At 36.0% G+C, this 25,593-nt stretch overlaps 4 protein-coding genes across 8 annotated transcripts; all 4 read left to right on the forward strand.

Moving 5' to 3' along the window:
• The first annotated feature begins 162 nt into the window (after nt 1-162).
• Nucleotides 163-20,640, forward strand: LOC122527115 (adenomatous polyposis coli protein-like). Of its 2 annotated transcripts, XM_043650999.1 has the most exons (9): nt 168-584; nt 14,725-16,327; nt 16,396-16,540; nt 16,610-16,761; nt 16,871-17,207; nt 17,469-17,910; nt 17,984-18,235; nt 18,317-18,547; nt 18,617-20,640. In XM_043650999.1, exons 2-9 carry the CDS (start codon nt 15,514-15,516, stop codon nt 19,286-19,288), a joined length of 3,045 nt encoding a protein of 1,014 aa, XP_043506934.1. In that variant the 5' UTR covers nt 168-584; nt 14,725-15,513; the 3' UTR covers nt 19,289-20,640. The 2 variants fall into 2 exon arrangements, with proteins under 2 accessions (XP_043506935.1, XP_043506934.1); XM_043651000.1 differs by lacking the exon at nt 18,617-20,640 and having other exon boundaries at nt 163-584; nt 18,345-18,528.
• On the forward strand, nt 3,834-10,934 carry LOC122527128 (AN1-type zinc finger protein 5). Of its 2 annotated transcripts, none has more exons than XM_043651039.1 (4): nt 3,834-4,150; nt 7,586-8,053; nt 8,728-8,899; nt 8,981-10,934. In XM_043651039.1, the coding sequence occupies exons 2-4, from the start codon at nt 7,769-7,771 to the stop codon at nt 9,127-9,129; spliced, it is 606 nt and encodes a 201-aa protein (XP_043506974.1). In that variant the 5' UTR covers nt 3,834-4,150; nt 7,586-7,768; the 3' UTR covers nt 9,130-10,934. The 2 variants fall into 2 exon arrangements, with proteins under 2 accessions (XP_043506974.1, XP_043506973.1); XM_043651038.1 differs by lacking the exon at nt 3,834-4,150 and adding an exon at nt 6,360-6,699.
• Nucleotides 13,882-14,787, forward strand: LOC122527151 (small nuclear ribonucleoprotein Sm D3). Its single transcript, XM_043651072.1, has 3 exons — nt 13,882-14,197; nt 14,526-14,542; nt 14,725-14,787. The coding sequence occupies exons 1-3, from the start codon at nt 13,882-13,884 to the stop codon at nt 14,785-14,787; spliced, it is 396 nt and encodes a 131-aa protein (XP_043507007.1).
• A 515-nt stretch (nt 20,641-21,155) lies between the features above and the next one.
• LOC122527126 lies at nt 21,156-25,297 on the forward strand. Of its 3 annotated transcripts, none has more exons than XM_043651036.1 (4): nt 21,156-21,191; nt 21,892-22,190; nt 24,214-24,374; nt 24,781-25,297. In XM_043651036.1, the coding sequence occupies exons 2-4, from the start codon at nt 21,892-21,894 to the stop codon at nt 25,083-25,085; spliced, it is 765 nt and encodes a 254-aa protein (XP_043506971.1). In that variant the 5' UTR covers nt 21,156-21,191; the 3' UTR covers nt 25,086-25,297. The 3 variants fall into 3 exon arrangements, with proteins under 3 accessions (XP_043506971.1, XP_043506970.1, XP_043506969.1); XM_043651035.1 differs by lacking the exon at nt 21,156-21,191 and adding an exon at nt 21,214-21,318; XM_043651034.1 differs by lacking the exon at nt 21,156-21,191 and having other exon boundaries at nt 21,784-22,190.
• The last annotated feature ends 296 nt before the right edge of the window (nt 25,298-25,593 follow it).

A 25,593-nucleotide genomic window follows, 5' to 3' on the forward strand; every position in this document is an offset into this window, starting at 1 on the left:
GTCCAACAATTTTTCGATCGTGTTACATAAACAACGAATTTGAAAAGTATCTCAAAATCATTTACAATCTTTACATAAGTTTCAATGAAAATCGATTTGAACGTACAATCTTGACGCAATTGCAGATCGTGACCATTAAGCACCGATTTTCAATGCTCAACGCGCGTTTTTAACAGCGCCTCCTCGCGGAAATTAAGCTAAACTCAACTCAATTAAACAGCTCGAGTTTGGCAATCCTGATTCTGAACACTTGGCGTGCAGAGTGGGGGAGGGTAGAGGTCTAACTTTACACCAGTCATCGGCAGTACTTGTTCCCGTGCCCGCAGTTTCGAATCGTCCGTCATTCGTAGACGAGAGTTTGGTGCAAAGAACTAGTTTACTAGATACGCGTACACGGTATATATTTTTGTGCTTTGTGAGTGTGCGGATTGCGCGGCACAGCAAGTCGAAATTCAACCGGATTCCGCGATCGAAGGGATCTGATGCTCCGCTGAGAATTATGTCGAATACTGATGCAGGATTACGATCGGTCACACGTCAAGTCAGCTGACATATTGCGCCCTGCTACACCACAACAGATATTGGTAAGTGTCGCAATCGCGCTACTTGCTCCACAACGTCGACTATTTTTATCGAATACGTCTCGTGTTGACCGCACGATTCGATTCAACGTTCGATTTGCTTTTCTTTTCTTTTTTTTTCCCTTCCTCTTTTCAACGACCAGCCTGATTCTCGGCCCGTTCCCCGTTCCCTCTCGCTTTTATACCGTTTTTTCGAGTTCACGCTCCCTGTCTCCCTGGTGTTTCTCTTTCGTCAAAAGATGTCCGACGCTAGACGTCCAGAGTATGTATATCGCACGGGGACAAAGGAAACGGCGCAATTCCTGATCAAGTGCGTACTTCTCAAGGATAGGAGCCATGTCTCTAATGTCCGCTCCGTTTCTCCGTGTTCTTTGACTGCGTGCTTGCTTGTTCGCTTGCTTGCGTGAGTGCGTGCGTACATGAGTGAATAAGTGAGTGAATATGTGGCCGTGTGCCCGCACGACGGCAACGCCGATACGATTCAACCGCGTATCCACACTTACGCGTTTATTCTCCCTTCTGTTCCCCTCTTCTGCCGCGATTTTCATACCCCCTTCCGTGCACCCACATCCGCACTGGTCTTAAATCCCCTCCCTTTGGCCCTTCGTGCACTCTGAAAACTAGCGATCCTCGTTTTATTCTGTTTCTTTTGTCTGCATTCTCTCTCTGCCTCTCTTTCTCTCTCGACTAATTTAGTTACACAATACCTTAGGAATCAGTACGAACGTCCCGCAAATCGAATTTTCAAACACGAGTTTCAAGAACTCCCGATGTTCGTCCGCAGACGATGTATCTCGAACGAGTTGTAACTTTCGATATCGTTTTGAGGTTATGGATGCGATTCTCTGCGAAACGCCCGAAATTCTTTCTACTCGAGCAAATACGGTCGGTGGAGGTCAATCGAAGTTGCTAAAAAACTTTCTTCGAACGTGTGTGCTCGTCGCACGGAGTTCGGGCTCCTCGACTCCATGGTTGTATCGAAGGAAGAGTGCTGAGTAATCTAGCTGTTCGTTCATTTGGATGTACATGTTTCGCATATATTTACCCCGTTTGATATATACGACGGAATCTCTTAAAACTTGGGAAAGCAGTCGCAACTCTCTTGTTCAGGGGAAAATATCTGTAGGTGGTATTGACGAGGTTATAAAATCGAGCACCTATGCGCAAGCTATGGCAGCTACGTGAACAAGAAACGATTTATGATTTACTGATCGATTTCCATAGAATTTTCCATGTTTGTTCGCTAACCACGTGAAATTAACATATCCCGAACTTTCAGCCTTTTTGTATGATAATTTATCAAGTAGTAACGTTAGTATGTTGATACACTGCGAAAATTGTAGGTTAGGAATTTCACGTTTTTACGGTTTCGGGTCGAGCAAGTCAATCGTCGTCTTCTCGAGACGTCCGACAGTTTGTTAGTATATCGCAAGTCGTAGTTGGGAATAATTTATTTTTATTTTTTTGCAGTTTTAGTATCTCTCGTTAGAACTGAAAACAAATTGATCTCAGACGATTTCGTGGTTCGTGTAATTTTCATTATGTAAGAGAATTTGACAATGACTCGTGGCTTGTACAATTTTCACGGGTGATATTGGTCGTATTGTGCAAGAAGGCCGCAGTCTGAAGTCTAAATAAAACCGTCAAATTGTATTAGGCGTGTTGAGCAATTGCGATGGAAGCGACTTAGGTTGACGCTGCGCTATGTCGGCTATGGATTAACCATACTCGAGCCACACCTCGTTTTCCTCCGCTACGCGACTGATACTGTAAAATGGCTGCACGCGGAATTACAAGTGGAATAACATCGCGGTGTGATAACGCTTTCGAGGAATTTCACTGTCGATTGTCGGTAAGCGTGCGCGTGAGCGCGCGCCAATCGAACTCTTTCGGATCTATCAATTGCTACGATTCTTTTTTCGTCCCCGACGAACTGAATCCTCACGTGCAACGAGTTACAAAGATGTCTCTTTTTCTCTCTTTTTTTGTAAAACACCGTTTTTAACGGAAGGTGAATCAGTCGTTTATCGTTTTCAACGGATGCGATTTAAAATCGTCGACCATGTATGTCGCACGTCGGAAGATATTCCTACCACGTGTCATTGGACTGTATAGTCGAATTTCGTAAGAACAGCGAGATAGTGTGACTGACAACCAAAATAAAATTGCAAGTATAATGCTAGATCATCTTTATTCATTGCCTCTCGTTGTCGCATATTATGATCTATTGAAATTTTTAGCCATCTTTTTGACGCAATCTCGATTTTAATGAAGTAATTCCTCATAATTTTTTACGTCTGACTTTTCGAAGATAGTGCGTCGTATCGAAGAAATTCCTCAGTTCTTGATCTTTCCAAGACCGATCAGCATTTAAAAATATAAAGTTCACGTCCTGAGGAGAAACTTTTTAGAAATCAATTTATTCTATTTTTTTTTTTTTTTAATTTGTTCAGTTTACATTACACTTAACAGAATGTTAAGTGTTCCATTCGATATCACTGTAATTATAATTGATCATAATTTTTGATACATGAAATCGCGTAGTTTTGCATAAAAAAGTATTCCTACGCGTACGTCATGCAAATGCCGTGCATATATCGTGTGTATTGAACTCGAATTGTTCAACGTTTGTTCTTGCATGATCAAGCTAAGAACTAAATCTTCATGTAAATCAGCGATGATCTATAATCTATACAATGACGCCGATGGTAGCCATTTCTGTTCTTGCGTGTTGTTCACAATGAGTAATTTTTATTGTATTAGCCTTCGAGCAACGTGGGACGTTTCTGCATCGAACGAAAGCGAACTTCAGATAAGTAACGCAGAACGCGTCATTGTCAAGAAATGAGTCAAACGCGTGTTTAATGCAAAAATTACCAGAGTGATTACTACAGCCAATTAGTAGTTTCCCACTATGTAGAAATTTTCCATAATTTTACATTTCCGGAAATTTTAATAGTTAATAAATTGTAAAGTGTATTGAAGTGTATTGAAGAAAGAAAAAAAAGAAAATATGCTTTCCATATACATTTTACGATTTTTCCTAATATTAAAATCGAAATCGAACGTGATTTTCGGTCAATGATCGTCCCACATTCAATTTGCGCGCGTTCCCTCGTAACGAACTAGCTAGTTACTTTCCGTTAGAAAGTGTTTCTAATTCCATTTGCCCGTTTAAACGGAACTCTCATTAAAGTCGGTGTTTTTAATTGGCTGTGCCGACTGTTATTGTCACTGTCGGCGCGATAAGTACGTCATATCGGGACATTGGACCGAGTTTAGTATTTTACATTGATGACGATTACAAGTGACGATTGATTAAATTTCATAGTATGCCTAGAGCAAAATACATGCACGAAATGATTACGTGAATTTTTTTTAAGCTTAGTGAGAATCGTTTAATTATCTTCAAGACGTTTATTAGTTCCCGCTTACTGTATGTTTGTATGGATTAAATATATTGATTTTTTTGTTTGTTTTTTGTGAAAATATGTTTGTGAAAACATGGATTAATTTAACGATACCACTTGGAAATATTGGCGCCGAAATGCTCGAAAACACATTGTTAGGTAATGTATTTTATCGTATTACTCACGAAAATTAAATGTTTGAATTACATTCGGTCTAATTGCAAATAAGTTCAACGGTGATGGTGCTGGTTTAACATCTTTCGTGTTCTATACACGAAATTGTATTTAATGGTATAAATTGGCATTTATTTACTATGAAAATATCACGACACGTGGCAAAGATAATTTTTGCCTTTCCCGTCTGTGTCAATTATTCCGGAATATTGAAACAATTTAAAAATCATTGATGTGTAAAAATGGCGACGTAAAAAAATACCGTTTACTTGTGTCGCAGCAAGTTCTGATGCTTGCGTCATATAGTTTTATTGTTAATTTCAATGTATCATCAGTTATATATTTGTTATACGATTCAGTACATTAATGTTAAATATAGTTTTCATGTTTATCAGACATAAATTATCAATCGTTGGTAAATTTTTAAGCATTTAAATGATATTGGATACAAGGAAATTAATTGTCAAAAACAAAGCAAAGAAGTTATGTCTTGTGAGACATTGAAATAAAATGCCCCATCGACGTTCAAACACCGTCTATAACTAAATGAGGATAAAATCTCTTTTATTAGCATTCTCTTCTCTAAGGCACTTCCTAACACGTGTTTTACGTTTGATTTGGCTTTCAATTAGTACACTCACGTCACCAATTCTAAAAAACTAACGGATTCAAATCCCGTTCCTTTCTTCCTCTAATACTCTCTCTATGACGAATTTTTATCAAATTGCAACTGATCCTTAGTTGTATGGAATATTTTTCACTGGAAAAAAGTTTTTAATTATTATGGTGATGGTCATTTTGAAATTAGTTGAGCAACAGGTCGAGTGCTTTACGTTAAAATATTTGACATCTTTGCCTCGATCTTGTAATGTACGTAACGTTCCTTTCGTTGTTATTTATCTAGTAAACTTTCTGTTCTTTTCATAATGTGCGAAAGAAAACTTTTCTTTTTCTTTTTCTATTTAGTGAAAGTGAAGACGTACAGGATGTACCTACATACGTATTTACTACGATAATCAAAGTGATCAGTTCGTAATTTCTCGTAGGAATTTTGTAGACTCTTGGTGCACAATTTTTACTAATTACAATTGCGTAATTTCTTTTTTTTTTTTAAGTATCTCACTTTCATTTATTCAACGTAAATTTTTTGTGTAGTTTAGTTGTGATAATTCTTTAGAAATTGCAAAGCAAATTGTTACGTGTCGAAGATAAAATGTTTTTTGAGGTTATGTCAGCTAAGAAAACAAAAAAAGTAGTTTTTTCTATTATTTTATTTCGCATCTGTCGGCATACATCAAACAATTTTAGTTTTAGTTTTATTATATTACATGGGTATCATTGAGAAATCATGCCACGACATCTACTGATCCAATCGAGAAATATAATAGTGCAGCACATATCGTTGTGCAGTTCTTCAACCAGGGACAGTATCGTTACATTTCCTGAGGATTACGTGTTAATTATCCATTTGTGAGAAATCGTGATCACTGTGTAGTCCCACGCGATAAGAAAAAAAAAGAAGAAAAACTGGAAAGAGGTTGGAAAACCTCTATCACGTAGAGAACGATCGTGTAATTGCGCATGCGCAGCGCTGGGAGAGGGAACGAGAGAGTGTGTAGTATTTGAGAAAGAAAAAGAAAAAGAGCAACGAAAATAAGTGGCGGAAATTCAAGTATTTTCTCAAAGAGTCGACTAAATTTTCCAAACATTCTGTTTACATTGTACCTTGCATTGTCTGAATCGCAGAAAGGGATAAGTGACAGTAATGGGATATTTCATTCTTTAATGGTTGGTAGTAGGTAAAAGGCGAGACCTCGGTAAATTACGCTTTATAATACCTAACCTTATCGTGAGCAAGTGTGCGCAGTCCGTCGTCGGTTGTACGTCCGCCCAGAGGCCGTATGTTCAAACGATCGCCATCATGAAAACATTCGGCTCGTCCTCGTCGTTGTCGTCGTCGTCGTCGTCGTCGCCGTCGCCGTCGTTGTTATCGTTGTTATCGTTGTTTCTCCTCCGTCCTTGCAGGTTCCTCGGATTGAAGTAATATCGAACGCTCGATTGCGAAGTTGCACACACAAGGTGTGAAACGGAGCGAGAAAGAGTAATAGAGAAGGAGACAGAGGGTAAGAGAAAGAAAGGAACAGAGAGAGAAAGAGAGGGAGAGAGAGAGCTATTTGGTAACATTTCGTTTTAGTTTGGTAGAAAGAGAGAGAGAGAACGAGAGTGAGCGAGAGATATAGAGGGAGAGGGAAGGAGAGAGACGACTCCTAAGAGACAAAGCGAATGCGCGCATCGCGAGAGAGTGGCCAAAGCGAGAATTGCGCCGCCGAGATTTATCAAGCAGAAGCTCAGAAGGGAAGAGAGTTGCCCCGACCGACGACCAACCAAAATCGGTCGTAGTAAACTGCCGCACACGTCTTCTAAACGTGTCTCTTGAACACGATAAGGATAGACAAGGGGAACCTACTTAAATGCCTCGAACGAATTCTTACTCCATGTTGTGCGTTGGTTGCAACACGACTGCGTGTTGGAAAGTGAGTAATATCACGTTTCCCTCCGATCACGCCTCTCTATCATTCCCGATTTTATTGCGCCGGAGACAAAAATCGGATCGTATAAGAGAAGGGTTATGACAACGCGTTGAAAAACCCTCGAATCCTTCCGTTTCTTCCTTTTGCCTCAATTTTTTCCCTTTTCTTCTTTTCCTCGTCATTATCAATTGTGTTTGCTTCTTGTTGCCCGATTTGTCGGTTTTATTTGCCCTTGGAGGAATCACACATACACATTCTCTCTCTCTCTCTCTCTCTCTCTCTCTCTCTCTCTCTCTCTCTCTCTCTCTCTCTCTCTCTCTATGTATATCTTTCTCTTTCTTCTTCCGTGAGCACGAAATTGTTCTACACGGTCCTTGTCTCAAGATATCGCTGCTGCTGACGATTTCTCTCGTCTATTCTATGTATAGACTCCTCGTTGTGTACGCGCGTGTGTGCAAGTGAAATTTCAACATGAAAATTTTCGTGCGTTTGGTTTTCTTGAGACAGTGCGGATGTGATTGACGATATTCCTTGTAATGTGTCTATTATGGTGCAATGATCGCTCTGTTTTTTTTCTCCTTTCTTTTCCTTTGTTCTTTTAAACTATTGTTGAGACCCATCATGCTGGACACATTTTCTTAATTAAACGAGTAGTGATTGTAGTGATTGTAGTGATTTCAATCATCTTAGCAATGTAGCATCTGTGCAAGAGTTTTTTTAAATTTAAACGTTTGTGCTTTGTCATCGTTGAATAAACTTCTGTCTAGCTTTACGCAATGAATTTAGTTTTAAAGCCTATCAATTTGTCATAGAGTTCATCTTAATCTCAAACTTAAAATTGCATATTGTGAGAAACAAAGAGATGTTAAACGAAAATGCATTTTGGTAGGTGAATGTATGGTGACACGCGGTTGTGAAGGAGCAACTGGAGAGCGAGCTGTGGCAAGAGAACTTTAATTATCTCCCATTTAGTTGACTGCAATTTGCTCGACATTGTTTCGAGTGATTGCACATAGGATAAAACTAAGAACTTTGTTCTATCATCGAGGTTTTATTGGGATAAATAAAGAAAATGGAGCGAGAATCTAATCCAATGCAAGCTCTGTGCCGCAGCGGCTGTGGATTTTATGGCTCCCCAGCCACGGATGGCCTTTGTTCTCTCTGTTATAAAGAAAATCTAAAAAAGAAGCAGCAACCTCCTGTGTCAGCTGCCACTGTACCAACATCACAGACCGTCTCTGGCAACGCTGGCACGTTGCAAGCTGGTTTTGGTAGTCCTGCAGCTACAGGAACTACGGCTCAACCAACCATTCCTACCATACCTCAATCAACGACAGATCTGCCCAACCCCAAAGAAGTAAGTTTCATTTAAGTTACATTTATGTAACACTTAATCTTTTACAAAATTAATTTATCTTACAGTTAGCATACAAAGCCTAGAAAAGAGAATTAAGGTTTCAAACACATGTAGATATTAGGTTGTGTAATAAGTTTGTTCATCCATTTTAAGAAATATTATAAAACATAGCTGCAATTAATATGGATAAATGTGGTTTATAACTGTATTGTTTAACCCGGGATTACCCACGTGAGGGTCTAGTCGCCAGGATGTACCTGCGCTAGACCCCCAGGTGGATAATCCCGGGTTAATGATAACAAAGAAGAAAGAAATAGTCACATTTAGTAAAGTAATGATCTTTATTTCTGTGTAAAGAGATTTCTTTGATGATAATACAAAACTTTGAAATAATTGGATAAGAAAAACAGCTTATTTACAATGAATAATAATATAAAAAGATACGTGTGTCATTGGTCAAACAAATCTATAAATATATAAAAGTAATAATCATTGAGATCTTTTAAAAGAGATCATTGATATCTTTTTAAAGAGATATAAACAAATTTATTATGCATTGTATATTATGTATGACTGTACAAAATGAAACATTGACAATAGATATGAAAATATATATAAAAGACATATTGTCACATTAAAACATAGTTAATAATTTTATTTTTATTATGTACTAGATAAATAGAGAAGATCAAGAAAGTGAAGTAGGTGTAAGCAGTGGAGCAGTAGCAGAAGGATCTGTGAGTAGTGGTGATGCAGATGACTGCTTCGATGGCAAAGAGACTGACAAAGAATCTAAGAAGAAGAAAAATCGTTGCGCCGTGTGTCGCAAAAAAGTTGGTTTGACGGGTGAGTTGGCAATGACAACGAGAAAACAGTTTTAATCCATTTTGAACAATTTACTATTTGATTTTCTTTCTTTTTTCACAGGATTCGAATGCCGTTGTGGGGGACTGTTCTGCTCTGTGCATCGATACAGTGACAAGCACGATTGCAAGTTCAATTATAGAGAAATGGGCGCTCAAGAGATTCGGCGCAACAATCCAGTTGTTGTTGGTGAAAAAGTGCAAAAAATTTGAACTATTTAGTGCGTAGATCGTTGGGAAAATGGTTATATAACTATATAAACAAAACAGAATATAAAACAAAAACACGGAGAAAAAAACGAGATAAATTATCTGGCAGCTGATTGCACGTCGAGGGGCAAGACGGGTGAATGTGAGGATCATGAACGAAAGGTAGCAGGGAATTAGTATGAAAGAGTGAGAGTGAGGGAGAGAAAGAAAATTGTAATAAATGTGTTAGAACAAGTAAGAGTGAAAGTTGCAAGCTTATTGTGATGGTAGAGAGGAAAAAATAAGAGAGAATGGGAAATTTAAAAGTTATAAAACAAATTGGTTTGTACACGACATTGCAAATATAATATATATATATATAGAAACGCCGAAAAGAAAAGATATATAGACGAAATTTTTCGAACGAAGATTGAAAGAAAAAACACAAATAGGAAAGAAATACTAATGCGAAAAGCAAAAAGATGAACAAAGAAACAAATTAGAGTGAGTGCCGCGTGTACGAATGGGTTTGAGAAAATTTTTGAATGCTAGTGCCATGTCAGATTTGTTATCTTAAGCGAGAGATTTTAATCGAAAATATATTTCGTTGTAACACTGCTGCGCGCGCTGCCAGCTTAGTACTACTATTACCTTTATTATCTATTATGTTTTATTATTATTATTCTTCTTTATGTTTATTAATTTACTTGAAAAGAAAGAAAATGCAAAATTTGCGTACGAAAGTGATTGTTTTCTTTTTTTTTCTCTTTTTTTTTTAAATTAAACGTTATAGAAGAAAGAACACGAATTCTTGGTGCGATCTTGGTTGATTTTGTTTCGAGATGTCTCATCGAGAGTTCTGGGTTTTTGAATTGAGAGCGAGAGAGGGAGAGAAAGAGAGAGAGCGCGCGCGCGCGAGCGGATGAGCGTGGGCGAGTGAATAAAGAAAATTTTATATGTATATAATCTATTTCTGTTTCGTTCATAATATCCAAAAAGCAAAAAAAAAAAAAGGGAATGTTGCTTAGGTAGCGGCTGACGTTGATGGGTGATCACAATCCTAGGTTAACAATTAGTCTAATAATTATTAAGTACATTAGTCTATTGATTCATAAATAATGCAATGAAGTATAAGTAGTACTGTGTGTTTATGTCCAATTTCACGTGAATATAACCAAGCATTATTCCTCATTAAATATGTTTCAAACTATATTGCAAATCAATTATTTACGCCACGCGTTAACAATTATCTTCGCCAGGTGAAGAGAAAAAAAAAGAATAAAATGGCGAGCCCTATAATAATTCTTCGTCTGATTCCCTAAAATGATATGTCGAGATTAGGAAGAAAATTAGGTTGTGTCACGTGACTCGTCCAGTTGGTATTCTCGTTTCTTTCGTCTCTAAATGAAATTTATATTGCGTATATATATTGGTGCTAAAATACACTTTGTACGATGAAACGTCTAAAGGCCAACCAGAAATTTAAAAGAAAAATAACGAACGAGAGGCCCCTCGACGAAGGGACGACTATCGGCCCTGTTGTATTGATTTATATATATATAAATATATATATATATATATAAAAGAGAAATATTTCTCCGTCTGTCTTTAACCATTTTCTTCCGTGTTGCAATACTTTTTAACGAAATGAAAAAATAGTAAAAAAAAAAAAAAAAGAAAAGGAACAATAACACGAAAGAAACGTGCGTTTCAGTTTTTTGTTCAGCGTGTCTCTTGACTCTTAGATTAGGTCGTAGAGAAAGAGAGAGAGAAAGAAAAGAAATTGCCGTAGATAATGAGTTTTATGTCGCTTCTAAATGCAAACAAAACAAAAAAAAAATGGAGAAAAACAAACTGTTGCACGAAGCAATTTGTTGTAAAAAAAAAAAAGGAATAAGAATAAAAATAAACAAGAGAAAACAAACAAGGAGAATGCGAACTTTCCTTGTTGCTTCGTGAGTTTTCCAAAACAGAGAGTTACTTTTCTCACGGATCGTTGTCTTCTTTCGAGCGTGCGAAAAAATAATCGATAGTCGTCACATTGGGTCTTTTGCGATTTTAAAGACAAGTCGATGGAGAGAGAGAGAGGGGGGGGGGGAGCGTGCGAGAGTGAGAATAATATATAGAGAGAGAAAGAGAGACGAAAAATGTCACATTGTGTATGATATCACCATGTCTTTTTTGCTCTGTCTTTAAGAATAATTGCGTTTTATTGTTTTTCTTTTTTTTTTTTTCCTTTCTAATCTATTATTGATTCTTCGCCTTTTTTTTTTTTTTTTTTTTTTTTTTTTTTTTTTTTTTTTTAATTTTTNCATAAAGACGGAAAGTCTCTTGTATTGATATTACGTTAAATAGAATAAAGTGAATCGTTCTTAATTTCAGTGCCACGTTATCGATGGTCCTTATTTTACGATAGTTGATGCGATTGTGTACTTCTTGGAAAACGAAAGGGAATTAACTGAGAGAAAGCGATTTCTTCGGGAAACTTTACATATATTCTATATTTGCCGTGATTTTCACACGTACACACACACACACACACACACACACGTAATGTCTATGGACAATATATTATCATGTGTACAGCGTGAGACTTTCTCGGTCGTCACGATTTTTCAATTTTTGTAATCGTCGTATGAAAAAAGAAAAAGAAAAAAAAACATGTTATAAATAAAAATCGTATGTTGTTTCAATTGAGAAGAACTACGATTAAGAACGTATCTTACGTTGTCTCGCTTAGGGCTTTACAACTGCATCGTCTTTTTATTTTCTCTCTCCGCATGGCGCCAGAATTTCAAAGACGCTTAAATTTCTCTTAAGTTTTAGTTATCCTTGATCAATTATCAGTCGTCAACGTTGTGCAAATCATTGACCGCGATACCTTTTTGAAAGGGAGATAAAATCCAAAGTAGCTACGAACGAAGGAGCAATTGAAACCAATTTGATACTCTCCTTTGTGTAATGCATGTATTGAAATCATACGATTATTATTTAACATTTTGCATGTTGTAGAGAGAGTCTTAACAGCCGTTGATGGACGAGATTTGAGATAGCCTTGCAATTATTTTCTTCGGTTTGGTTGCCCGGTGATACATTAGATTTTTCGTTCTGGCGCGCACCTTAGAGGGAAAGAGAGGGGAAAAAAGTGTCAACTGATTGAAGCGACATGTAAAAGAGAGGAGGTACGCACACCGATTATCAATAATATTGAACGGAATAGTTGCCTTCAGGCCTTCATCCTATTTTAGGCATAGCATATTTTTCTAAGATTGTAACACGATATCGGGGAGTAGAATCTTGCCTATAATGAATGAATGACACATGCGTAGACACGAGAGAGAGAGAGAGAGAGAGAGAGAGAAAACGAAGAGTATGAACGATCGAGTGAATGTTGGGAAGAAAAATTAATTTCGATATTGATTTAAAAAAAAAAAAAAAAAAAAGTACAGTATGGCACCGGAAAAATGACATGAATAAAAAACTAGAGCGACGTATTCGTGCTCGTTGCTGACTATACATATTAAGGACATAAACGATGCTTGTAATTATTACACGATTGATATTAGTATAATTAAGCGATTAAGAGAAGAGAAGTGAGACGTCGACTTTAATATATATTACGCATCTCAATTTACGATTTTGCCATCCTTTTGACAAGAATATATTTAGATATATATCTTTATAGGTTCTTTCGTAGATGGGAAAGAAGGAATTATCTCTCTTGGTGTTATTCGTTTCTACGCGATCCGTAATAAAACTGCTCTACTTTTTTCGTTTCCACGTATCTCCCTCACAAATTGCAATAAATCTCTCTTTGATCGTCTATATCGATCTCTCTCCTGATGATTCTTCACCATTTATAATTATGCAATTGATTATATTTATGTATATTTAACAAGCAAGAAAATTATATATATATATATATAAATATATATATATATAAATTTACCACTCTGGAGAAGATGAGGCAGATGAAGTTATTTGGTATTTGACCAAACTTTCTCGAATTGATATCGTGTATTATATTTCGAATATGAGTCTGCCATTTTTTCACCGATTCGATGTAATCTGTCGGTCGAACATATTAGTGATAATTGTTTTAAGATAACCTCTTAGCGATTGAATAAAAGAAGTGATAAAAACCTTAGGACAATAAGACGCGTAAAGAGGCACGAAATAAGTTCTTTCGTTTAGCCAAATCGTGAGATGTAACATTATTGGGCATGAAATATTTGCGAGACGAAGTTGGTTTGACGATTACTTCGTAGCGTGCTATCACGAAGTTGGTAACATTCGGAAGTTAATGACCAATAAATATGATGATTATTTAAAAATGGAAAATAGAGAGCTGTTGCGATCTTCTTTCTCTATGCGAGGGAAAAATTACATTACGAGAAATTAATGTGAGAAGTTTGAACAAACCGATCGATTCCTTTCGTCATTCTGGTTAATCATTATCCTCGTACGCTTCTAATTTCTATTTTTGATAATTAATGTTCGACTCGGCGGAGAGGACGAACAATAATCGTGTTCTGTTCGCGCTTTTTGTTTGTAATTCTATCTGATGCGCATGCGCAACAGTTGATCGCCATCTATAATAGCAAGTGACTGTGAGTGACTAGTGCAAACGTTTGCAAAGGTGGGGGGTTGGATCGTAGCGTGCGTGTATATATATATCTTTTTTTTCAACATTTCTGACCGAAAGGACCTTTGATTTTTAATCAGTCGAGTAATATCTCGTGTCTGTTGTCCGAACTGTAAGAAAATTTCGCTGAAATGTCGATTGGAGTACCAATAAAAGTGCTCCACGAAGCGGAGGGCCATACCATAACCTGTGAAACAAACACTGGCGAGGTATACCGCGGCAAATTGATAGAAGCTGAAGATAATATGAACTGTCAAATGCAGAATATCACTGTAACCTACAGGGACGGCCGAGAGGCGCAATTAGAAAACGTTTATATCAGAGGTTCGAAAATTAGGTTCCTTATATTACCAGACATGTTGAAAAATGCGCCAATGTTTAAGAGACCGGGCGGGAAAGGCTCAGGAACTGCCGGCAGAGGGAAATCGGCGATTTTACGTGCACAAGGTTTACTCATAAGATATTTCATTACTTAAAAGTCTTTGTTTGAATATATATAAAACAATACAGCAACAAAGTTTACTTTATGTTTCGTTAACAGATTCATAGATGTTTATGCACACATCAAAAATCTGGAAATCCACAAACATTGTAGAATGCGCGCGATGAATTTTGTGATGTAATGAAGAGAAACAAACCAATTTATATTTAGATTTAAGTTCTTTAATTATGTCGATAGAGATACAAACTTGCATAAACATCTCTCTAATGTATTCATTAATATATAGCGTTTTGTGAGATTTATAGCTTTTCATAAAGATATTTGAACACACAGTGAATACCTTCATGAAGGTATTTATACTTTCATGAAGGTACTTAAATAGTACCAGTGAAGTATCAGAATGTTTTCTATAAATTGTTCCAATATTCTATAAATTGTTCCAATATTCTATAAATTGTTCCAATATTTTCATGAGCCGCTGTACAAGTGTGTTCATTTTGTCTGTTTTTTCATTCAAGTGAATTTGTTTTAGCTCGTGGAAGAGGTAGAGGACAGAATCAAAGAGGTAGAGGCACAGGCTCTGCACCTTGGTTGAATCAACAAAATCAACCAGGAGGCTCTCAGACAGGAAGAGGACGAGGTTAAAACGACAGGAAATGTACATTTATGAAACATAGATTAAAGAAAAGATGATGGATGTATGACCAATCTTTGTACACACACGAGCACGCGTTCATAAAAGATGTTTCTTCAAATTCCGTTCTGATTAGATACAAAAGTATTAAAGTAAAATAAACCATTTTTCCATACGTGACTTTCAAGATATGTTCTCATTGTATTTTTATATAACATTTCCCAAAATAAAAAAAGCAATATGTATTATATTGTAATAATTTATGCAATCTCGTGGTCTGTTTAATATTGTACTTTCGACAATTGCAAATATTCCAATGAGTGTTTTAATTCATGAATGTTTGTTGTTCGACGATATTGGAGATGTTTCTGTGCGTTCGTTTAGTTGGTCCAACAACTTCAGATCGCGCTGCGATCGACGCGATCGGTATTATGCGGCGCGATGTCAACGGTTTGCCTTGCACCATGCGACGTGGTCAACGTAGACGTCAAGAATTGTGAAAATAATTAACAATTGAATTGTTAAAAGGGACATCAATGATTTTTCTTCATACCCAAACTCTTCGCTGATATTCACAGTTCGTGTTTTCATGTTAATTGATCGATTGAATTAAACGTTATAAACAAATCTTTTTGGCGACGAAAAGGCTGTCGTAATTAAAGAAGTAAAATAGTAAAACACGTCAATATGGAGAGAAGCACGGGGCAAAGGTACGAGGACGAAATAACCGAGCAGCCAGTGGATTACAGTAAGAAGTACAGCGAAAGGAAAACTGAGAACTCCGCACGAACTGATCGATCTTGTAAAAAAGAATTCGGCGAACGTGATTCCAAAGTTGACTTATTTGGAGATTATGCTGAAACTGATCTCGATCAACCGACAGATTACAGCCTACGATACGCCGAGGACGATACCGACGATGACGAAAAACAAAGTCCCGAATATTTTCCTGGAAGCGTGCAGGAAGACACTGTGAAGACTTACTGCACTGAAGGAACTCCATACGAAACGCCTTTTAACTTTTCAACTGCAACTTCTATGTCTGATTTGCGTCTAGAGGATGCAAAGGAGTCTGTAGATCCGCAGAAAAAGCTCAACAAGAAAATCCTTGAGCTTAACCGTAAGGAAGATTTGAATTATGAACATACAATGCCGATTAATTGTAACGAAGACCGTTCGCTTCTTGTTGAGAAAGAATTGGAGACCTCTAAAGCTTCCGAGTCATGTAAATCTAACTGCCTTTCTAATGAGAAGTTAATTAATTATTATCAAGCAGGAACGTCTGATGGTTTTTCACGTGCTCCTTCTTTGTCTTCTCTTGGCAGTGCAATAGCACAAAGAAATAATGCTACTGGCATTATTTCCAAAGCACCTTCTACAGATTCCTCTGACAAAGTTGATAATGTGTCAGAGAGAGCAGATCGTACCGTGGTCCGTATTTCTGATGAAAATGATAGTTCCACAGAAGGCAAAAATAATTCCAGAGTTGTAGACAAAGAAGGTATTATCCTATTTAGTCTAAGTTTTATGAAGTATTACAAAGAGGTCTGATTCTTTGATTCATTTCAGGCAAAATGGTTACATTTAGTAGGCAAGACTACTATGCAGAGCAAACCCCTTTAATGTTCTCACGTTGTAGTTCTTTAGGTTCACTGAGTGGATTTGAACAGCATTCCATACATGACGATCGTAGTTCCATTATCAGTGATTTCAGGTAATTTTTAGAAATAACACTCGAAGAATAACAACAAAATTGACAATCCAATAAACTTATGTTCAACAGTCGCAGGACTAGCGGCATTGTATCACCAAGTGAATTACCAGATTCACCAACACAAACTATTCCTCCAAGCCCTCGTAATCACAAAAACCAATGTGCGGATTTTATAGGCAAAATACCAGAAGAAGCAGTAAGACCGCCAGTTCGACATTTATGTATGCAATGCTATTGATCGTTAGTGAAAGATTAATATAAGAATTTTAGACGGAATTTCAGTAAAGTTCTTAACGCTTTACTAGTGTTCTTATCAGATGTTGTTTTCAGCATATTCAAAGTGCCACGTGCCGAGAACTAGTGTTTTTGAGGACGATATCGCCACGTTTAAAGAGGAGTCAACTCCTATTGAATTTTCCACAGCTACCAGTCTTAGTTCTTTGACTATTGATGATGAAATGAAAATTCCCAAAATGAATATTCCTAAACCTACGAATGAATTAGAGGAATCACCGAATGAGCTTGATAAAGATATTAAAGAAAATTCGTCAGAAGAGAAAGTTAACAATGTAGAAATTGAAAAGGATCAAGAGCAAGTGAGTGATGGGGACGAAGATGATGAAGACATGTTAGCTGCGTGCATCAGTATGGGAATACAAAATAATAGGTACCTTAATCTTTTGTAATGTTATTCTTCAATTATATTCGTTCATTTATTCACATATTGCACACATATTTCAAAAATGACTAAAAGTTTAAATTATTTGAAAGCGTATAAAAAGGATTATTTATTAAATACAATCTTAATCTTAGCAAAAAGAATAGATATTCTAAGACACTTTTAAAATACATTTCATACAGTATCATTACTATTAATTAATTTCGCTAGTCAATGATATTGGTACTAATATTTCTAAATATATTGTAGATACAGACAATCTTTCAAGTCGTCCAGTGTCCAAAAACCCATACAATCCGAGTCGTCAAACATCTTGGTACGCTGCCAGAGAACACCAGTTTTAAACAGATTGGAACCTTCAGTTCCTATTGCCGTTCCTACTTCCGTGGATACTCCAGTGAACACATCAAAATCTAACAAGTCTGCGATAGAGGTTGCTGCTGCTTCAGATACCGTGCATGTTTATTGCACGGAAGATACACCAGCCGACATTTCTCCAGTGGGTTCGCAATCGAATCTTTCAGCCCTGTCCATGCCGAGCGTTCAGGAAGACGTAGAAAGAATCGAGGAAGCTAAATCTTCGGCGGATGCAGTCGAATGTCACAGAAACGATTTGTCGGATGAGAGTTCTAATCTCTCTGGTGAAGATGAAAAGATTCTTGACGAATGTATTCAGTCGGGGATACCAAAAGTACGTGTAACTGTAAAGAACTGTAAAGAAGTTACATTTAAATTTGATATTAATCATATTATGTTTGTTTCAGGTTAGGCAAATAACTCCACCGCCAACTAGTTGTATTCCCTTTGTTCAAAAAACAGAAGTGTTGTCACAAAGATTCAACATATGTGGAACTCCGTCATCGTCTCCTGTCGAAAGTGGTAACAAAAATTCTGTTCTTCGAAAGCCGATGTGTCGTGCAACGCTAGAGCACGAAAACGATCTCTTCGACGACAGCCCGAATCATTCGGACGACGAAGCCATTCTCAGCGAATGCATAAGGGCGGCCATACCTAAGGTTTCCCTCTTTATTTCGTTTAATTAATTCTGGATTATATTTGAAATATTTTTTTTACGAACCATTGTCTACTAATTTTAGGTTAAACTGAATATTTCAACACTTATAGGAGCGTTGCCACAAATTGCAGAGAAATCGAAGATAATACAACCGAGAAAACCGTCGTTGTGTACATCATATCGACAATCGGAGTATACCGAGGATAATAAAGATCAGTCGAAGAAGTCTGTATCATTCGAGGACAATTTAAGTCTCTCAGAAGAAGAGGAAGACATCATGCTAGCTCAATGTATTAAATCTGGTATGCCGAAGGTAAGGAACGCAAAAATGTTTTCATTCTCTTTTCATAAATGAATTTTACGAGTCTTTTATTATTCGCAGGCGTTGAACGTTTCGTCGAATTCATCCTTGCTGTCTGTAAAGAAACAACTGGAATACCCGAAAACGAGAAACATTGCCAGTACTTCGTCTTACTACGTGAACAAACCGTGTCTGATAAGAAATCCGACACTGCAAGCTCAACCACTCCATAAATCCGTAGAGAGTGATTTTTATCTACATGGAGGAACTCCCTGCACGTTTCACCCTATGAAAGTTCAGGAAAGTAGGAGACATATTGTTAAGAACGGCGGAATCAGTACATACGAAAGAACGAATCCTGTGCCATCTTACACTAGGAAATTTCTCCACTCAGAACACGAACATAACAGTATGAACGAAAACATTCTGAATACATCGCGTTCTGAAATTCCCAATTGTAGGTCTCCGGTTCTAAATGAAAACGACGACGACGAACCGTGTAGGAATATAACGAAGTCGAATGTAGTACCTTCGAGACATAGTTCAGTAAGTTCCCTTAGCGAGGAAGGTTCGCTCGGTTCCATCGAGGAATGGGCTCTACTGGAGTTGTGCATTAGTTCTGGGATGCCCAGGAACAAGTATCGTCTCAAGGGAATGAAGAACACAGAGGGAAATGTCAACGAGGATTGTGACACTATAGCCGAGGATAATTATTCGATATGTAGTTATAACTCGTACGTTTGTAAGACCTAAACGAAACACAAGGATTAAATACCTACAGAAAGATTAAATACTTTTTTACGATAATCAAGAAAAAAATGGCAATCAAATGCGCGTATTTGGCGAAGGAGATCATTATAGTTCTGTGATTAATAAAAACTTGCAATACAAGATATTCCAAAACCACGCATTAATTAGGTAGAAAGTAATAGGATGTGATGAAAAGTATACGCTTCGTTCGAGGAAGATATATTTCATCTCACTTTTTTATTTGAACAATGAATAAATAAAGATTTAGGAAGATGTGAGTTTTAAACAACTACTGCTATGCGTTAGGTGTTTCTATGGGGATTTGGGTACTTATTTATTGGTTTAAAACTTATACGAGATGAAACATATATTTATTAAAAGGTATATCTTTTTTTTTATGATCCTTCATTATCTGTTATTTAATCAAACCATAGTTTCGAAACATCGAGGAGATGTAATTATTTTTAAAAGAAGGTACTTCTCTTTTCTTCCAGTTCTCGAGAAATCAATTTTTTACATCGAATATCCTCGAGGAATAAATTGGAAATCATTTATGATTTTTCGGGAAATACTATTGTATTTCTAAAACACGTGATTCGTGCAATGAATTTATCGAAGAATCATTGATAGATCATTCCTTTTTACCTTAAGTTTTTTAAAAGTTTTTAGGTAGAAACGAAGAAATTGTATTGTTTGATCCAGCTTAGGTACTTTTTTTTTTATTATGGATATGAAGTTAACAGTTATGACAAATACATATATTTGCAATTAATAGTTTCAATCGTTATATTATTATAGCTTAATAAAGTTTGGAACTCTATTGTAAAAGTATTTCTTTTATACAATTTTACTCTTTTAAATTGAAAAATTTGTTGTCTTCATAATCTTCTCTCCCATTTCCTCACTTTTCCAGAGTAGAGTTAGTGGAAGATTTACCGTAAACTTGCAAATCTATGGTATAAAGGATACCGAGTACTGTAGTTTTCTTACGGAATACAAATTTACAGTTAGCAATTTTTGTATCGAAGCATTAATTTCCGGACTGGAAAAATAACGTGTATCGGTGGTTCACCGTTTGCGAAGAAAAGAAAGAAAAAAAAGAAAGCACTGCGAAGCACTGTGTGGCTCTGATAGTAATTGCCGTACGTTTTAAAATTTAACAGGATCCTCTTGCGCAGTTAAACTAACTTTTACAAATTACAACTAACTGGTATCATAAATAATTCTTGCGTGACATTAATCTGCTTGGGTTTTAATGAAATTCTACAAACTGCAAATTATCTAATTATCCTACTTGACACAGAATTGCAACGTTGTATAAAAAAATGTGTACAACTTGAAGCTTGCAATTTCCCCATAATTTCTTAATATCATTAATTGTTTCATTTGTTTGTAAGAGGGTATAGACATCTTTTTCAATGTTAGTTCTGTAGTTACTGTGCATTTCAAATTTAATATAATTATTTCTTTTCTTTAATTTCTTTTGCTTTTTCAGAATTATTAACATGGATTTATTTATTTAAATTTTGTTCTTCTTAATAAGTTAGTTGTCATCTTAAAAAGTTTCATTTCTCTCTTTTCTTTTTTTTTTTTTTTAGATATTATATTCAATCATCAGAATGTTACTGACCAGTTGAAAGAGCAATTCAGGGTCTGAGCGTATCAGTCATGCAACTCTGTAAGAGTTCGACGATGATTACGACGAGAACAAAGTTGTTGGAGCATAAAAAGTGCCGCCTTTTAACTGTTGCCTTGTTGCCCTTCGATGAATCGTAATGACCACCTGGCCAATGTCCTAGCCTATTTCCTGCACGTATAAATCTTTATGTAGCCACGATCGAACGTTCAATGTGTATCGCGACCGATTTGGAGAACATATCTCCAGTGGTGCGCTCGTGGTTTCGAGGTAAAGTTCATTTCATTCAGTGAACAAAGAATCTGGATTACGAGGGTAGCTGGAGATTTGCCTGGATCGCCATTAGCAAGCTGTAAAAGTGCAAAAAAAAGTTGTGAACATCTGGGAAGAAAGTATTGTAATTATTCTAATTAATTTTTAGATTTTGTAAAGTGACACCTCCACGTATATAGTGTTGGTATAGTATACTGTAAATTATTGCAAATTATTGATTAAAGCAAGTCTCATATTCCAAATTAAGTCAGACAAAATGTACGCATCCAAAGGAAATTTATCAAATTTTCCTAAGCATATGCAAAACTTTCTATTAGAGAATTTTAATTTTATTAAGAATAGATATTTTGACATTGTCGTTGTTAAATAATGCGATGAAACAGTATTGATACATCCCAAATCAGTACAAATTATTATCTCAGAAATTATTAAGCAACAACACTTTAAACACTTCAATTTTCACGCCATTAAATAAATATTATATTATTGTGACACTGAATTTAAAAAAAAAAAAAACGCTACATCACATTATAATTTCATAGCAAAATTGCTACTCGAAAAAAATAATTTTTACTGTAACTTACGCGGATTGAAACGAAACGTCGTAGTCTGAGCGAACTCTTGAATTTTTAAGCTTTATCGTTCTGCAAGTTACCACCGGTTATTTAATACTCGGTGACTGTTCCTCTGAATGCAGATGCACCCGCGTGCATTCTACATGTCTATACTTGTCATCCTTGTGACTGATGGCGCTTGTTGCGACGACAATACGAGGTGGTACACAGGCCTACGTACTGTGCTTAAGAATTGCCCACTGGAATCCTGGAACAGCTCGTGGCAAGATGAATTTCTAGAGAAGTTTCGCAAATGCGTGCAGGAGCATGCGCTGGCTGCTTTGGATTCCCTTTTAACCGACGATATTATACCAGTCTTCGCGGGGTTGGATTTAGTGAGATTCCAGGAAGACAGGAACTTTACGGATAATTACAGAGAGAGGTACGTAAATAGCGAATCAACGCGCTGATACAGTGACGTTCATGACTTCAATTAATTAATAAACTTAGATATAAATCATAAATTTAGAATAACAATAAATAATTAAGTTTAGAGTATCATTGTCTAATAATGTCGCTTTTCACACTAGAAACTAGAAAAAAAAGCATTCAGTCAGTAAAAAATGATCAGTTCTTCATTGGAAATTTTAGACATTTTTTTGTGTATCAATGATTTTACGTTTCAGGATTTGCACAGAAGGTATGCAAATGTGAGGAGTAAGTAGAGAGAATCGGTAGAGGAATCGAAGAAGGCAGTAATAAACTTTCTTGTAAATTTGCACTTTTATGGACTAAAGAAACAGGACTTAAGCGGGTACTTGTTTTGCCTATTAAAAATTGCAACGAGTACCCTGGATATATTTCATGTATTCTGCGCATGTTTGCATTTTTTAGTTCTTGCATAAATGCATAAGCATTCAGTTTAAATCCAGTAAATTAAGCTTTATCGTTTTTGGAAGAAAAAAAAAAAAAAAAAAAAGAATTAGATCCACAAGAGCTGGATGTAGAGTTAGAATTGAATAAATAGAAGCAGAGAGAAGTTGTAGGTTTTTAGACTGGTTTTAAATAATTGAGAATCTCGAGAAAAATACAACTGACACCGGACGTAAAGTTGGACAGATTTTGAAAAGTTTTAGGACGTGAAAGTTATCGCGAAGTTTCGCTTTCCACTTCAAAACTTCGCATTTACGAAAGCCCATAAAAGTTGACTTCCTATCGATCATTTTATGAAATGTCACTCTTTTCTCTCTAAATATCGTTCTGATTATTAATTCACTTTACTTCTAATTAATTTAAACGTCCTCTTTGCAAGGAGGCTGATGGAAAATCTCCTCTCTATTAAAAGTAATAATTTCTACATTTCCGTATTGATGTTATTATTTATGTCCTGGAAAATTGCCTTGTCTAAAAAAATAATTCTTTTGTATCACGTCAATAATAGTTAAAAGAATTTCTTCTTATCGAATTCTTCGAGAAAAACCTGACTCTTGTCTAATTTCTTTTATCCAACAGCTCAATCAATATTAGAACAAGCTGCATAAAAGATTATAGATTTTGAATCCCAGTAGGATTTCTGGAAATCTCACTGTAAACTTGACCAATCTCACACCTGAAAGAAATCCATGCAATTCTCAAGCTGGAGAATTATGATTATTCAAAGAATAGTTATTACGCACGTGAGAAATGTAAAATGTAACTCCTATTTTAAATTATTTCAAAGTTACATAAATATTCAAAAATATTGATTTCAATTTTTATACCTTTGGAAATTCTCGTACTCTTCCTTTACATAAGTTTCATTCATTACATACAGATCAATTAGATTTCGAATGAAAAGTTTAAAAACATCCTCAAGTACTAGTCAGGAGTATTTGTTTTCTTTCACAAATTTCTTTTCACTTTTGTACTAATCTATAGAAGATTATATTTTGAATTGTTATTGAAAAGATATTAGTTAGCAATTTGTTCAGAGTTTGTCATCGTAATTTTAATTCACGATATTTGGTTCGTTGTTTCTTTGACTTACAATAGCTTAGGAACTTTGGTTGTACATCGACACAAAACGGTTTGTTATTCCGTCTTGCCCTATTTCTTGCGGACAGGAAAAATATCGGACCTTTAATGGAGCGCCGCAGCATTTTCCGCGGACAAATTTCAAGTCACGCAATCTCACGTGACAAGCAACCCACGTTTAAGGCATTTTTTGCAATTCTCGTCCAGATTAACTTGTATTGAAACTGATTGCATTCGTTTCATGAAGCCCTCTCAGCCGAGTTATAAAATCTCTATACCAAATTGAATTTTCATATCCAGTTGTAAAATCATACAAAATTTATACACTTCGAGTATCAGTGAATCTGTAATAATAGTACCGACTTATTTGATGCATTCAACGACCATTTGATTTTATATTTTTATAAAATTAAGGAATATAGAATACTTACAATCCTTTTCCTGCGTTTCAGTGAAATAGGAGATGATACCAATTGGACAGCCGTTATTGTGAAGCGATTGTTACGAATTTTACGTACTCACGTGTTCAAAGTGGACGTGGACCATTTCACCAGTCATATTATTTCCCTTGTTAATAACGAAGAAACCGACGTAGATAGTTACAAGTTCGAAGGTTCGTTTGTCACATAGATTTTCACTTTCTGTTCTAATATTTCAACGCTGGAACTACTTAGAATTGTCAATCCTCATTTTCCATACGCAAAACTTGGCGCTTTCTCGTTGTATTTTCACACCTCTTCTCACCCTTTGCACTTTCGTTCCATTGATTTTGAATTCCCAAAGCTCTCAGCAGCATCTTTTCAAAATCATTCAATTTTGCTTAAAAAATCTATTTCTAAATTGTATCGTTATCATCAAATATTTATCCACATTACCTATATACAAATATTTAATATATGAAAATTTATAACATAATTCACCATTCGCTTCCCATAGATAGGTACTTGTTTAATATGTTGAGGAACATTAGCACTTGTTATCTCTAAGCATCTCATTAATGACGCTCGTTTCGTTATCAGGACGCAGACGTCACCGTCGCAGACACAACCACATGGTGCCGTTGATGATGATGGGCTTCCTGCTGATGGGTTCGATCTTGATACCAATGGGTTTTCAGTTCCTCGCGGTTCTCGGTGGCAAGGCGTTGCTCCTGGCCAAAATGGCCTTGATTCTCTCCAGTATCCAAGGTCTAAAGAAAATAGCAACAAATGGCGTTAACTATGGACTGTACCATGCTCATCCTGTGGCAGATGGCTGGCACGACAGAAGCCATATAGAACCTTCTCATTTAGATTTACCTTTTCCACCGCCGCTTCGTCCCTAATCGTTTCAACGATGACAATCATTGCTTAGACTTTTCACTAATTCCTCTACTGAGTTCCATCTACCTTTCTAGGACAATCTCATTGCGCACTAAGGAAACGATGAAATTTAATAAATCTTGCACCTCATTGTAAAATTCATTAATACAATAAATTTGAAATGTGTAATGAATTTCATGGCGAGGTACGGAGTTCATTAAATATTATTGTACAAGTTTAATAGACATTTATAAATTTATAATATAATTAAGAATAATTATAAATTTATAGTATGATTAATTATACATAGTATAATAGTATAATTAAGAATAAAATAAAGTACTATATTGATATTTCAAATCTCACTGAATTAGCAAAACTCCTCTTGACAATTTGTAGCGATTAATAAAAGTTTGATACTGATCAAATCTTATTAATACATCTTTATATAAACATGTAAATGTCTGTCAGTTAATTGTCAGTTAATTTTCGTCTAGCTACGAACAGATAAAATTTAATAAATTCTATGTG

Source organism: Frieseomelitta varia, unplaced genomic scaffold (genome assembly GCF_011392965.1).
Source record: "Frieseomelitta varia isolate USP_RPSP 00005682 unplaced genomic scaffold, Fvar_1.2 scaffold_212, whole genome shotgun sequence".
Taxonomy (NCBI): Eukaryota; Metazoa; Arthropoda; class Insecta; order Hymenoptera; family Apidae; genus Frieseomelitta; species Frieseomelitta varia.